This window comes from Temnothorax americanus, unplaced genomic scaffold (genome assembly GCF_048541705.1).
Source record: "Temnothorax americanus isolate GAGA-0224 unplaced genomic scaffold, ASM4854170v1 Scaffold26, whole genome shotgun sequence".
NCBI lineage: Eukaryota > Metazoa > Arthropoda > Insecta > Hymenoptera > Formicidae > Temnothorax > Temnothorax americanus.
This window is the reverse complement of record NW_027509401.1, coordinates 2014478-2030504: the sequence shown is the minus strand read 5'-3', so window position 1 is coordinate 2030504 and position 16027 is coordinate 2014478. Positions and strand designations below refer to the sequence as shown.

The 16027-nt window shown below is 46.8% G+C and overlaps 1 protein-coding gene across 3 annotated transcripts in view; it reads left to right on the top strand.

Moving 5' to 3' along the window:
* LOC143899297 (uncharacterized) overlaps window positions 1-15837 on the top strand; it is a 151378-nt gene extending 135541 nt beyond the window's left edge. For all 3 annotated transcript variants that reach the window (XM_077409514.1, XM_077409516.1, XM_077409515.1), the window contains exons 4-5: window positions 3743-6865; window positions 10660-15837. In XM_077409514.1, coding sequence (XP_077265640.1) covers window positions 3743-6865; window positions 10660-10730 — 3194 coding nt within the window. In that variant the 3' untranslated portion in view covers window positions 10731-15837. The remainder of the gene's footprint in view (window positions 1-3742; window positions 6866-10659) is intronic.
* Window positions 15838-16027: the final 190 nt, after the last annotated feature.

Below are 16027 nucleotides of genomic sequence, written 5' to 3'. Positions count from 1 at the left end.
TCGTTTGTAAAAATTGGATGATAGATATTATCATAAAAATAAATTTTTGAACTTTTGAACTTTTTAGTATTTGCGTAAATAAGAATTTTTATTTACAAGATTAAAATATATTATAATTTATGGAAGACCTTTAACATATTAATTAAATTTGCATTCAATAAAAGATCGGTGCTATATATTGCAACAAAATATAATTAATATCTATGTGTTCCGTATATATTACTTCGTACATATTTATCGGATTATGTGACACAATAATATCGACATTTGTTGCAAATTTCACGAAGAAACTTATACAATAAGTTAAATGTCGGGAAGAAAAGACGCGACTTCTAGTAGGACGCGTATCTTTTTCCACTTCTTCCATCTGGAGATCTTGAATACATCTCGTTTCTGAAAGACCTCCGCAGTCGCGACTGCGAGCAGCTCTCTGAAGCCGAAAGAAAATCCACTTATTTCCAGACTGATCTCGGTTCTCGGTCGATGTTGTCTCCGGGCGCCACAGGCGACCGCCATTCGGCGAGGACAAATAACGCTGCCCCGTGATTTCACGTTTCGCCTGGCAGCTGCATCGCTTCGTTCCGCTTCGTTCTGCTTTGCGGACTTTATCGAGCGCGCGATATCATCGGTATATCATCCGACCATGTTGCAATTATTAATTCCTCCCCCCTCCTCCACATAACATATAGTCGGATATTTCCAATATTATATTTTTAAAATACAATATTTAAAATAAAATTTATAGATGGTTCCTGTATTATTTGAAAATGTCCAGTATTAAATTTAAATTTTGTTTTATTTTGTTTTACGAGTTGAAATGCTCATCTGGCACACTACGATAAAAAATTATCGTGTTTTTAATTCGGCGATCGCACGCGGCGAGCAAATGCTATAAATAATATGTCAAAAACTCGCTGATACTTGTTTTATCTTTGCGTTTGGCGACGCGATTTTTCTCCCCTAAAATCCGTCAAAATCGGATTAGACGTGAAATGCGCACGCTCTCTCGAAATTTAATGCTTCTCTCGGCACATCGATAAACGAGGCACGCTCGAGTCTCGCAAGAGACTTCCGCTGTGACGAGTTTTCGGTGCGAGGAGAAATCCCGCTCGTGTACCCGAAAGCAATCTCTCGTTTTAGAGCAACGACCGCGATTGTCGTCGCTCAGAGGGCGGCTAACACCAGACGTGATTTCACGTGACAGCTGCTATAACGACGTGGAGGCAAGAGAGCTCTTCTCCGGCTTCGAGATATCGCCGCAGCGGCGATATCGCTTGAGAAGAGATTAACTCGTCGTTTTACTGCGCGACAGCGCGGCTTTTCCTCCTCGTCCTCGGTGCGGTTCCCCGGGTTTCCTTCGACCGCGACCGCAAATCTCCCGCTTCGGAAAAGAGCCCTTTTATCGTCCGCCGGCTTTCAGGAAAAGGAAACGGACAAATAATGCTTGGATGTGACTTCGTGCGAGCAGCTGCCGCGACCGCAATCTCTTCGCGAAACGCGCGATTATTCGTTTACCGTATCGCGGAAGATTCTATTAACTCCATGAGAAACCAATCGCGCGAGGCCGAATGTGAAACTTAATGTTGAATTCATTCAACAGCTGTTATCATGTAAGAGAGCATCCGGAGGAGACATCGTGTAAGAGATGACACGAAAGATACAGTTGATTCTTTCATTCTTCATGTAACAATTGCTCTTTACTAATTCTTTTTCGACGGCACAGTTTCAACAGTTTTACTACGAGTTTGTTCAAAGTAAAATGTGTATCGACGTGAAACCGAATGCCTCTTCAAATTATTAGAAGGTAATTTGGTCATTCCGCGCATTCGACCGGCGTTAAAGTTCAGAAAGGGTGAAAGAAGAAAAATAGAAGAAATTATAGCGCTAGTTCGGTGGGACGGGGGAAAACGAGGTTCGTGTCAGGTTGCCACGAAACGGATGGAATGAAAAGGCACATGACCGGGGTGAGACGCGCGGATTTATCATCATCCCCCGGTGCTCGCCCATACGTTTATCTTTCGCGGCAAATGGGAATGACGTCGATGCGCGAGGGGACGACTCAATCAACCAAAATGCCCCCGAGGTTTCTGCCGCGCGGCCGAGAAGGAAGGGAGAAGAGAAACAGAGCGAAAACGAGGGGGCACGCCGCGGGTTGGAGAAAGAAACAACGAGACATCTCGTCTCTCGCCCTCGAGACGGGAGAGAAAAAGAGCGAGACGTGTGTCTGACAGATGGAGGAGAAACACGGTGTCATGTGGCTTTTAGGAACTTCGGTCGCCTTGGAACTTCCGCTGTTTTTATTGTTCTTTTTGTGCGCGCGCCTCTATTTTTTCCCCCAGGTTCCCGCGCCGCTCGCTCCTTTATTTTCGGTTCTCGATTCACGATCCGAGTCCGCGCGAAGGGAACCTCGCAGATGCAAACGACGAGGCTCGTTTCGAGGCGATCTTCCACGGACGTTTTCATCCCGGACGGAGATATCTATTTTTAAACGATACCCCATCGGGAGAGAATTGCCTCCCGAAGAAAGAGTTAATCCGAGCGATGAAAATAAAAGAATCTTTTCTCGTCGTATGAACTCAGCCTTATCTCCGGCCGGAGTATTACGCATTTAAATTATCTTTTCTCGGTCAATTTTAACGGTCTCGTCGTTTCAAAAGAGCCAATTCTCTTAGATTTCTTTCTTTTTTTAAAGCCTTACAATTAATACTTTCACGAGATGAAGAGCCGGACGTTCCAAGAACAACGTTAATGTGAAACTATCCCTTTCACTCGCTCGCAGATCACGTCGCTCGTTCCCCCGAAGCTTTAACATTTGAATCTGGTGCGGCGCCCCGTGGTGCCAATTCGATTTACGCCGATTGGACTCTCCCTATTACGCGAACGCGAAAGTAATTTAGCCGCGCACTTTGTGTGGAACACGGGAGTTCCGCGGTCGGGAACACCTGATGCAGAATCATCGTCGAGATCACCTGCGAACGCGCCGCGTTTTCTTGCGCGTGCACGGGCGAGATATTTTCAATTAGCGGCGCTGATCGCGCAAGAACGAAGAGGAAAGAAGGGAGACAGATGCGAGTTAGCTCGTCACAGGTTGCCACGAAACTTATTACGCGATGAAACTGTTCGAGGGGTACCCGGGGGTTAAAACCGCCGTATTTTAGGACCGGTTTTTCCCTCGCCCGTAGCTTTACGCGTTGTTCCGTCAGCGAAGCGATATACAGCTGTATTTCTTCGTTGAACACGCGAGATTCTCGTCGCCTTCTTTCGTCTTCACCTATTTCTTTCGCTCGACACCGAATCACTTTGAGCGTTGCGCTAAGTTGCGGCATGCATAAGTTTTTTTTTAATCAGAAATTGCTGATAAATGAGAGGAATGCACGACTGTTTAGATTTATTATTTCTACAGTAGTATATATAAAATAATGTCACACAACAAATATAAATTAACAAAGTCTTAACATCAATTTATGTTATTTAGAATCTATTTCATGGAGATTCGAAAACAAACATAATTCTTTAAAATTTAACAAATTATACGCAAAATTGCCGTAAAGAACCATACCGAATCCAATAGCTAAGCAAAAACATAGATATTTCACTTATTTATATAGCAGAGATTCCACAGCAGATTTGGAAATTATAAACGAGCTTGTTGATTTGTTTCAAAGTTATCAGTAAGGCAATTACGGGGCTCGAAAAATCGCTTCTACCGATCATAAAAATGACGACGTTCTTTCTATTGCAGGTGTACTAGTGGTGAACGTTACGTGGCGGGGTAAAACGTACGTCGGGACCCTGTTGGACTGCACGCGTCACGATTGGGCGCCGCCACGTTTCTGCGATTCGCCGACCAGCGACCTGGATGCCCGGACACCTAAGGGTCGCGGTAAACGCGGCCGTGCCGCGGCGAACTCCACGCCCGGCAACGACCTGAGCAACTTCACGGAGACGAGGAGTTCCGTGCACAGCAAGCTGCGCAACGGCGGCAAGGGTCGTCGGGGCGCGCAGGGTTCACCAGCGGCCAGCCCGAGTCCGGCGGCATTTGTACCGCCGCGACCGGATCCGGCGGCGAAGCGGAAGTCTCGCGGACCCGAGGAGGAGCAGGACAAGAACAAGCGACGGGCACCGCCGCCGACGCCGCCCAGCGGCTCGCCACCCGCTAGTCCAGTGTTGCTCGAGTGTCCCGAGCCGAACTGCAGTAAAAAGTACAAACACATCAACGGGCTCAAGTATCACCAGAGTCACGCACACGGTTCCGCCGACGACGACGATACGAAGGAGGGCATTACAAGTATGTCGGAGAACGACGAGAGCAATATCGAGGCACCGAGCCCTGCTACACCAGTAAAGTCGCCTGCGGACAAGCCCGAGGGAACGCCGGTGAGAGCGGTGAGTCCGCCGGCGGCGGGACTGCCACCGGAAACGCCGCCGCCGCCCCCGCGGGTCCCATCGCCCAGCATAGAACCACCCACGCCTGTGCTCGCGGACAAAAGTATTGTCAAGCCAGGCGTACTCAGGTTCGGCCAGGACGATCTACCAGCACCCACTTCTACGGCGCCATCGAGGCAACAGCAGCAATCTGTGCAACAGCAACAACAGCAGCAGCAGCAACAACAACAACAACAACAACAACAAAATCAATCGTCGTTAGGCTCGTCGAACCCGCCCCAGAGTCCCAGTCCGCATCTCAGTCAGTCCCCCAGGCCCGTGCCTTCGCCGCATCCAAGCACGAACATCCCCCAACCCCTCAATATACCGCAGCCACCACAGCCGTCTCAGATGCAACAGTCGCATCAATCGCAGAATCCTCTTCTGCAACAAGCGCAGCAGTCGTTGCAACAAGTCGGTCAACCGCCCCAACAACAGCTACAGCCTGGCGTTGGCAGCCAGCAACAGCAGCAGCAACTGCAGTCATCGGTTCAACAACTGCCACCGGCGCATCAGTTGCAAACGGTGCAGCATCCCCTGTCGGCTCAACTGGGCCAGCCCGCGCAGGCTCACGTGGTGCAGCCGTCTGGATTACAGCAACAGCAACAGGCCAGTCTACAAAGCATAGCCAGTCAGCACGCAGGTTTACAGAATCTTGCGAGCCAGGTGTCGCAACAAGCAGCGGGTTTACAGGCGGCACCGCCACCGTCAGCTCATCCAGGTCAGGGTGTACAATCGCACTTGCAACAGTACCCGACTGCGGTATCGTTACATGCCGCCGCGGCAAAGATGCCGCAGTTCAAAGTAAAACCTACGGCTGCGCTAATGCCGGAACAGGACAAGAGCAAGACAAGCGCGGACGCGCGCGCTTCCAAGCCGCAGGGCTACAAGAAGAAGTCGCGAAAATCGCCTGGCGGCAGTCCGCACCCATCGCCCCTCGAGGCGCCGATCGTCGATTCGGCGCGTGACGACGTACAAAGCCCGGCCTACTCGGACATATCGGACGACGCGGCGCCGGTCCTCGAGGCCGAACCGGTGGACAAGTCCAAGCAGAGTCAAGAAAAGGACAACAAGGCCACGGCACCAGCGCATCTGCCCGCGCACTTCAGTATGTACCCGTACTATGGTCAGTCACCTTATCTCGTGTCCAACGTTTCGGACAGCAAGCCGGTGGTAGACCAGAAGCCGAGCGATCTTACGCCCAAGCAGGAGATGAAACCGCTTAACATACCGCAGATGCCTTCGATGGCGAGCTTACAGAGCGTCGTGTCGGAAAAAGAGAAGAAGGAGCTAAGTCAACCGGTACCGCAGCCGCAGCAGCAGCCGCACTACTATGGCGGTTACGGTGGTTATATGCCGCCAGGCTATGCCTACCAGCCACCGCAGCCAGTATCGCAACAGCAACAGCAACAACAGAGTCAGCAGTCGCAGGACCAGGAGCCGCATGAGCAAAAGGCCAAGATTAAGCAAGAACCACAGCCACAGCCGAGTCTGAAAGACAAGCAGCACGAGAACCATCAGATACTGAAGGAGAGCATCGAGATGAAGAGTCAGATGAGTCCGTACCACGTTTACCACAGCTCGCAGAGTCAACGAGCGGCACCGCCGCCACCTCCTCCGGGACCTGTTCAAGACGACAGAAGGTATTACCTGTATCCGAGTGAACAAAGGAGAAAAGAGGAAGCAAATAAACAGAGCCAACAAGCAAAGGCACCACCGCCCAGTCCGAAACATCAGCCGAAGCAGGAAAAACCACAGGATCTCGGAAAGAGCGAAGACTCAAAGAGCAAGCAGGAGGGCGTAAAGCCGACGATGGAGACTCAGGGACCGCCGCCGCCGCCTACCTCGCAGTACGCTTACATTCATCCCAGTTACATGCAGCCACAACACTACGGTGCGCTGCCATTTGATCCGGGTCACCCGGTCTACCGCGGCCTCGGCCCCATGCTGGTACCCGGTCCGTATTCGAGTAATCCCTATCTCCACCAGCTACCTAGGTATCACGCGCCGGAGGACCTCAGTCGGCCACCCGGCGGCAAAGCGCTGGACTTGCTCCAACATCACGCCAATCAGTATTACTCGGCGCACAAGATACACGAGCTCCAGGAGCGCGCGCTCAAGTCACCGACGCCCAAGACATCCGCGGCGTCCGCCAGCCCGTCTTCGGCGGGCCCGACCCCTGCCCGGCCCCCTAGCGGCCCGCCTACGTCGGTTGCGGGCCCGGGCCCACCCCCAGGTCAGGGTCAGCAGCCGTCCGGCAAGCAGCAGGGTCAACCGGGTAGCCAGCAGCAGCAGCAAGGCGCGGTGGATGCCAGTGGCGGCAACCTCGGCAAGGACAACAGATCGCCGCCTCCACAGCGACACGTGCACACGCATCATCACACTCACGTGGGCCTAGGGTATCCCCTGTTGACGGGGCAGTATCCCGCCCCCTACGGAGGTAAGCCTCTCGTCAGACCCTGACAGTAAGGCGACTCGCGGGACCCAGTGAAGCGAGAACCAGAGAGAACGAGAGAGAGGCATGAGCGTAATGTCGTAAGAACGAACGCATACGTGCATTAGGACCGTTTCCGTTGCGTGTCGTGGGCGTGCCGCGTTCTCTGGTGAACTCTTAAGGACGGATGACGACGATGCGAGTCGAAAACGTGATGAGAGGTGTCGAGCGTTCGAGCGTTTGCGATAGACAGCGTTTTGCGAACGACGAAGCTGGACTTTCAGGATCATGCGCTTAGGCTCGAAGGTGCGGTGCGTTTGCGATAATGCGGTAGATCGCTGAGACATGAACTCGGTAATTCGTAGGCTTTTTATTAAATCTTGAATTCTTCGAAATGACACCGTGAACGAAATTAACAGCCGGCCTCTAAAAACATTTTAAGTGTACGATGCGATACGAATTGTAAGTGCGTTTTAAATATATGCGTTTGCACGCTGACATATGTTTTCGGCGCGAGGTCGAATTGGACAGTACAAAAACGACTTCGACGACGAGTAAGTAACGACGAACAGCCAATTTTAGTTTCGAGATGAATCCGGACGAATATGTCCGACAAAAACGGGTAAAACTCGGCCAGGTATTATTTAGAGCCTGAGTGTCTAAACCGTACACCATATTGGTGCATAAAAAATTGAGAAGAAAGAAAAAGGAAAGAAAATTACTTGTGGATCTTGATGTGCAACAAGGAACTCGCGTGGCAGGAGCCCTCTCCGTTCGAGAGTCGATCCACGCGCAGAGTCTCCGCCGAGGTACTATTTTATTACCAGACCAATAAGAGACGCGCTTCTTCTTTTGTACAAAGGCAAAAATATTAAAATGTGTGAATATCGATTGAACCTCTTCTATATGGGTCCCGCGTTGAAGACCCGAACGACAATTGTAATTAATTTATCTTCGATTGTACATTCTGCGGGCGCGGTTCGCTCGCGCTATAGCGTTGCATTTTTTTTATCATATATATATCGGTCGCGGAGTTCGTGCACGTTCTCTCTCCAGTACAGATTTTTAAAATATCAATTTACTTTGAAAACTCATTCTTTAGATTTAGTATTAAACACTTTAAATTGAGAGCTTATGATGTAAAGCTTGATTTAAACGTAAGAGAAGATTCGATTTTCTGTTTGAATGGCATCTGTTATTTTATTTATTAAAATTTTTCAGTCTTTTATATATATATATATATATATATATATATATATATATATATATATATATAAATTGACTTGCAATCCAGAAAAATACTTTCGAGATATTCTGTTCAGCGTCGCCGGTGTCCGTAGTTGAGAGAAAGCGTACGACTTCCGAAACATTCTGTATATCTATACATATATGTATGTAACGAGTCTCGTAGCGACGAATTGAATATTTTGGAAATATTGAAGTATAACTGCGGCCGTGTGTAGATTAGCCATGTAAGCTGTGTACCGCAAGTAGGGCGCAAGTAAGGATTAGACGTATAGTTCAGACTGTGATAATTATTTATCGTGCTTCTTTCCGGAACGGAAGAAAAGTTAACAGGATTTTATGGGCGAGATCACCCGGTTGCGGGTGATAGGCACTCGCATATAACAGTAACGATGACGCTAACGACCTCATCGAGCTTGATATGGATATCGATGCCAGCGCTAATGTTGATATTGATGGTATGCGCGAGGAATACAGTCTCTAACGGAACGTATAAATTAAAAGGTCTAGATGCCAAAAAGAATGTTATAGCTTAAAGAAGGTGTTATTTTTAACGAAAGAAATCCATGCTTCTCATCGTTAAAAATTGTTAAATATTCAACGATAATGATAACTTATTTGCAAATCTGAAAAAGAATTTAGTAGTTTTATGTCCTAAAGTCGCGAATATTGATACGTATAATTTTATTGATACTCGGCATAGAAAAAAAAGATTATTTTCAAGTTTACCCCGTAAATCTTAAAATTTTGGCATTTAGACTCTTTTTAATTTGCAACGTTCTGTCTTCTCATGAGCGCGATACGTATTCGCGTTCGCATCCATGTATGTATCCTTCGTTAGACCTCGGTAGTCTTCCACGAAAGCTTCTTTTGCAGTAAAATAGTCGTCAGGACCTTATAGTTTTGATTTTTGCGTTTAGTCGCGATTGGAGTACGGTTTTTGTTACGAGAACGTCGTTTGCGATTTGTAAAAATATCCTCTTCTTTTATTATCTATTGAAAACAGATTTGATATTGATAACTTTCAATATTAACGAACTATGTGCTTTTGGAGAGTGATATTTCCCCTTATTTTTCTTCTCGCCTATTTTTTTCTTTTCTTTTACATCTCGAGGATCAAAGTACAAAGACATGTTTATTGAAAATAACAGAAATACGCGATACAATGTTCTCAATATCTTGGAATTAAAACGCGTAATCCGGTTTTTCGAAAGAAATAGAAACAAGATATAAATTTAGATTTTTTTAAATTTAGATTATCTAGAATTCTCCGTTTGGATAAAATTTAATTTTAATCTTTTTACTACTCTTAGTTTTTTTACATTGCCAGATTTTATTTCATTGTTATTGTTACTATTACGACGCCTCACGTTGACGACGTTTTCGTACGCAAAAAGCGGTCGCCAATCAGCGAACTTAATCGACCAAGTGGTACGCTTATGGAGCCAACACTGCCAGGACTTTCGCGTGAACGAGGGAAGTCCGTAATCACGCGACTAGGGAATGCATTGTAGGCGCGAGATCATTGAGACAAAAGCAAGAGCGAGAGAGATAGAAAAAAAAAACGATCGCTTAGGTACACGCCAATTTGTATGCTTTCCCACCACTTCTCACCACACACATATCCGTCGTCATTTTCCATCGAGTAGTGATGGAAGTAGCTCTGTGTTTATACATCTCGAAATATACGGGTTTTTTCCTCGAGGTCGGGAGGACACGATGCGTTTCCTGGAGGATTGCACTCGTTAACGATCGTCTCGAAAATCCAGGCTCGAAAAGAACTACTTGTCGGTGTGCGATTTTCACAGCCATGATAGATACACTTTCTGCTGCGTCTCTTACCGTAACTCGTCAGATAAGAAACTTAACAATCAATTGTCATCAAGTTTTAGGGGCATTAATAGCGACATCGAGCAGTTTACATATAACAGTTAAAGATTGAATCGTGTAATATTATAATTGAGTAATACAGTGAAAATGTTTTAATTAGTACAAAGAGAAAGTTCCATTTTCATCTGGAAATGATACTTTCTCTTTAATCACACATCATACTTTTTCATCTTTTATTCTATTATTATTTTAATGTCTTGAGTTCGTACGTCTCAAGTTGTTTCATATTATGATATCACAAACGATCGGTAATCAATGGTTCTCAATTATTCTTGGACTTACCATGCCCACTGAATAGCCGTTTGATCGCTGACGCTTCCTCGTTTTCTCACATAGAAGTAGTGTCAGGTGTTTCATTCTTCGACCAAATCTTCAACCTCTTCGCGATTCGCAGTAAATGCAACACGATCTCGTATTGCGTAATACAAATCAATCGCACTGATGGGGAAAGCTGTTTTCTCAACTGATGGAGAATCTTGGTTTCTTCCGTCTTGGTCACAGAATACGCTTCGAGTTAGATCTCGTTTTCGGGTGCCGCGGGTCGCCATCATCCGAACAGCAAAGCAACAGCAACAGCTGGAAAGCAAACGCGCGCGTTTAGTAGGTGCTCCAGAGTAATCGTGACGAAACATTAATGGCCTGCTGTCTCTCTGTGTGTGTTGCAGCGGCAGTGCTGGCGAGTCAGCAGGCCGCCGCGGTAGCCGCCTCGGTGATCTCGCCATTCCCGCCCAAGTGACCCGCGGCCCCCGCTTCCGTCCTGCCCGGCGGAACCGCCGGGGGCAGCTCCGCCACACAGGTCCACCACACGCATCCGGCGGCGGCGAGCGGCGCGCCCGGTGCGGGACACCCGCACGGCACCGCCGCCGGCGGCGGCAGGCAGCCGTAGGAGGCATGGACACGAGCGAACGAGCGGTGTAGCCGACACTGAGCAGGGGTGCCGCGTGTATTTTTCATGCTAGGTTGTACGGCTGGATTAGGACCAAGGTGTAACCAGTAAAGAGAGGCTGACGACGGCCGGATTAGGACCAAGATGTAGCCGGTAAAGAGGCCGAGGTGTTCTTTACCTGCTCTGTGCCGCCCGTTCTCTCGATGTCAGTCGAAGTGGGGAATCTGGGAGAGCTAGTTGAAACGTTAGGACCACGATGCGACCAAGATGACGGGTGACGGTGTCCTTTTCAACAACGGCCCAAACTACTTGGAATTGAAGACTAGATGGGACCGAAGACTGGCTGAAATATCAGAATCAAGGGGGTGGTGGCCAAGTAAAAGAATGGTAGTGTTCCATGTGGTGTGTTATTCACTTGCTCGATAACGCTAACCGGAACTTTAGAGCGATGAGATGCGGGGTGCTCCATGTGGTTTATTCGTGCCCTTGCGAACTGGATTGAACTAGGAATTCTAGATACACGAGTAGTAAATCATGAATACTGACGCTATTATAGGTCTGAATAAAATCAATGAGACTGGTGGATCACGGAAGATCCACGACTTTCCAAATCAGGTGCAAACGTGGAAAGTACTATATACCGAAAGTGTTATAACGAATAAAACGCGGTGATTGTCCATTTTTAGCGTGACAAGCGTTGCAACTCGCGGTTTCGTCAAATCCGGAGGGAGAGGGAGGCAGTCCTTTATCAATCCCACGCGCACATAACAATTTCCAATGCTCGGCGACAATAATGACGCATGGCTTTTGAATTTAAATCGCACACGTGCGAGGATCGAAGAAACGCTTATTACACGCAACCGCCACGAGTGATTTTCCATTAGTAAACATGACCTCGCGATACAGTACGGCGAGTTCTGGCGAAATTGGAGGCCTCGATAAACTCGGGAAACTGATGAATTATAAAGTCCATTAGATATACCGAACATTGTATTTCAGATAATAGGGAGAACGAAAGGGCAAATCTCGCGTTAAGGGCGCACGCTAGCAAGCGCTAGTTATTAGTCATGTAATATTACATTTAAAAGTATCAGGCTACTCATAGAAAAGACTTAAATAATATCTTTTTGAAATCTTATTAAAATATTTCAAAATCGATTAACCATCACATCTTTTACTCTCACAACCTTTAATTTTCTAATATACCTCATAAAATCGAGACATGGGGGTGAGAGATCGAACCCAGTATCCGTTAATTGTAAATGTCACATGTCACCCCTAGAAAGTACTATATGAATTTAGAGGGTGAGGAAAGTAAGAGACTGAACTCGATCCGACGCACAAATACGTTGTCCATTCTCGGACAGAGCTGTTGATGATTAATCTGTTGAACTGATCGCGGTAGGCTCGACGAGACGATCGTGAGAAAGCAATCCTCCGGCTGTATCGAATTATTGGACTGATGCTCGCACGCCAAGAGGACGATTTTCCTCCTTACGCATCCCCCGAGTATCGTGAGGCACCTCCCACGGTATGTCCATTGCGGATCCACGATCTTCGTGCAGACGAAACCAGCTTGCTGGATATCCTTCTTCGTGTACATAGTGTATATCTAAGGAACACGCGCCGCATAATGTACAGACGCCTTCGGCTAGTGTAAGAATAAGCGACTGGGAGCTCGATCTTAGCTCGTAGATAACTCTCTGACAGATTTTGAGGGGTACGAGTTACCTCGTGAGATGTCCTCGAGCGGGATCGAGTGAGAGATTGCCTCGTTTCGGTGTGGACTGGGCTCGCTCAGTGCCATCCTAAAGTCTCGTTGATTCCTCGCTGACGCCTGCTGACCCTGATAACGCTCGGTTTCTCTTTTCTTTCTAGCGTACAGATCTAAAAAGATCTTGCCTAGGTAGGACCGTAGCTCGGAATGAGACGGAGAATTGCAGATCCGGGAAGTATTGACTGAGAGGTAGCGACATTCGGTAGTCGGGATTCGAAGTTAGGACAGGCCAAGAGAGGTCCAGTCCGTCCTACCGAGACGAGGCGCGTGGAAGATACGCGACGACTCGATCGCGAGGAAACCAGTCGTCTCGTTAGACTGAAGCACGCGAGGACGGACGGCACCGTCGGCGTTCTCGCGTCCGCGGGGCCGCGCTGGCAAAAAATTACGGGGAGTGTGAATTTAATTGCGTGCCGGGTGCGAGCGCGGCTCCGCCCCCGACTCTCAGACTCGAGCGTGTGTGTCGAGGTGGAATTTTTATCGAGCATAGAGAAGCTTAAGAGCGAGCGAGCGAACGCATGTATACGTGTGCGTGTGCATATATATGTAAGAGGAAGAGAGAGAGAAAGAGGTAAAAAAAATATGTAACGATTATATATAGGGTACACGAGAGAGATGTAAGAGAGCGAATCACGTGCGTCGACTGCCTTGTACAAGCATAATGAATGCATGCATGTGTGGATGCGTGTGCGTGCGTATAGATTCCGTATCGATGTATTTTATTGTAAAGAAATAAGACAAAGAATTTAGGTGCGCAGACTTCGATTTTTGTAGAGAAATTGTATAACTTGCTGATAACTTATCTCTTAGGGAAATGAAGAATTCATGATTGTGTGTTGACCGATCGCAAAATGCCAATAACGCAACCAGAGCGAACTCGTCCTTGAGGCATGAACGATTTATAAAGACGAGTCGTGAGAGGACGACAAAAGAAGAAAAGAAAAACGAGGCGACACGTAATGCGTTGATTCTAAATAATTAAGTGGCGTTAAGTGACTGTAAATTCGATGCTAGAACGCTATTTGTTTACTAAGGTAATGGTAGCCAGTGATGCGCGATAAAGCTAGGGGGAGAAAAAGAGGGGAACGGAGGGTCGGAGGAGGGGTGCAGAGGGGCGAGATCCAGAGAGTGGGTAAATAGGAGGATCGAGCGAGGCGTATAATTACGTATGCATATGCAACTATATATATATATATATGTATCTATAAACTACATAATGTTTGTTCAGTAACTACTATCGTCATCCATTTTATATATATTATGCGATTATTGATTATTAATTATATTATTTTATTACTATCGTCAGTGTGACGTAAGGTAGAGAGAGAGAGAGAGAGAGAGAGAGAGAGAGAGAGAGAGAGAGAGAGAGAGAGAGAGAGAGAGAGAGAAGAGATAAATGGAAGAAAAAAAGAAGAGGTAACGGCGGTGCGAGAAATTTTATCGGGCAGCGTTTTGCAAATGCCAAATCAAAAGATACGGCCGATGATGCGTTTCATATAGCAGGGGGGGGGAAAAACGAACATATTTAATAAAACGAAGGAATGGAAGAGGGACGGGGCAAAACGCAATGCATCCATTTTTGCCGAACCTAAGCGAAACCGCGATAGAGAAGCGCGCGCGCACTTATGAGAAGGTGTACTATACATGCTTTGTGTGTGTGTGTGTTTTCCATGTGTGGGTGCATGTGAGTATGTTTGTGCGCACATGTGAATGAGTGAGAGAAATAAGAAGTGATCCGCCTCAGTTTTAGTGAGGCACCCAGCGGACGAAGGGGTGGGCTTTAAAAGAAATAAATGCTGGTGCTGCTCTGTGATTTTTAAAAAAAAAAAAAAAAAAAACATAAAAAGATAGAAGAGACCCGAAAGAAGGAGAGAGATAGCAAGAGAGTACACGAAACGATCGAGGGACCCGATATTCTGGGATCTCCATGAGCATAAAAAAAAAAATTGCGAAAAAAGAATGGAAAGCAACACGCAGAGATAGCTTGAGTACCTGGACCCTGCCCTGGCCCGCGCTGCCTTCGCAAGTGGAGGTGTAAAGGAAAGGTAAGAGAGAGAAAGAGAGAGAGAGAGAGAGAGAGAGAGAGAGAGAGAGAGAGAGAGAGAGAGAGAGAGAGAGCGCGCGCGCGCGTGTGTGTGTGTGTGTGTGTGTGTGTGAGAGAGAGAGAGAGAGAGAAAGAAAGAGAGAAAGGTAAGAAATGAAGAATGTGAGAGTGAACCAAGAGTGCGCCGCGTCGCTTTACTCAATTGTACAGGCTGTAAAATGTATTTGCTTTCAGTAAGCAAGGAAAAAAAAGAATTTTAATATAGATCGTTAATCGCTAATTAGGGGATACGTAGAGGGAGAAAGATATAAGGAGAGAAGGATGGTGAGAATCGTCTCTCGTAAGCTCGAAGAGCTTTATTGCACCTACACGCGAATCGCACATTACCGGAAGACGGATTACAGTTTTGTGGTTCATGTAGATGGTTCTCGCCCCCCTCGCACCCCTCCTGCCGGCCCCGCTCGCCCTGCGGGAATGGAAAACCCCCTGGGACGCGCAACTCGCCCAAGTGTAATAGGGAGCGCATGTAATTAGCAATTGGAGACAACCTCCGTGTCCGAGAATACGACACACTGTAGCAAAGTACTACGCATATTTGCCAGGACGTTGCATAATCGATCGTGAGAGTATCGTGAGAGAAAGAAGAGAGTGAGTGAGAGAGAGAGAGAGAGAGAAAGCGAGAAAGTAAGAAACGGAGAAAAAGAGTTAACGGAAAAACTGTATGAGACAAAAGGGTGAATAGGTGCGCGTATGTATGTATGCACGTATAAATGAAGTATGAGAGGATAGAAGCGAAAATGGTAAACGATGCTAAGAGAACTGAGACATATAACATAATAAACAAGGACCCTTATTCTCGTCTCCTTTTTTTAGAATGATAAAAATAGTGAGTCGTTACGCTTTATATATTATACATCTCGAGTATATGAATATACGAGTAAACATAACGTACAGAGAAGCAGGTACAGAAGAAGAAAAAAAAACATGCAGGCATCTTGTCGTTAAATTGTAAGATATTGTGTTCAAACTCCAGAATGTACTCTGATCCCCCTTCCTCAGACTACTATATATTAAATATATTGTGCACTATGCTCCAACTTGTCCATACAAATAAATATATTCAAAAATCTCAAACATCTTTGCCTTTATTTTTCTTTCACTGTCTTCATTTTTCAAATTATGAGAGACGAAGTTGAGAAATCACGCGGTTTGTCGCTATTAGATTCAGAGGACGAGGCTATTGAAATTGACGACATCAAAGTATATTAATGGATAAAATAAAAAGCATCCTACAAATTACATAAATGAAGTATCGATGGCTTCCAT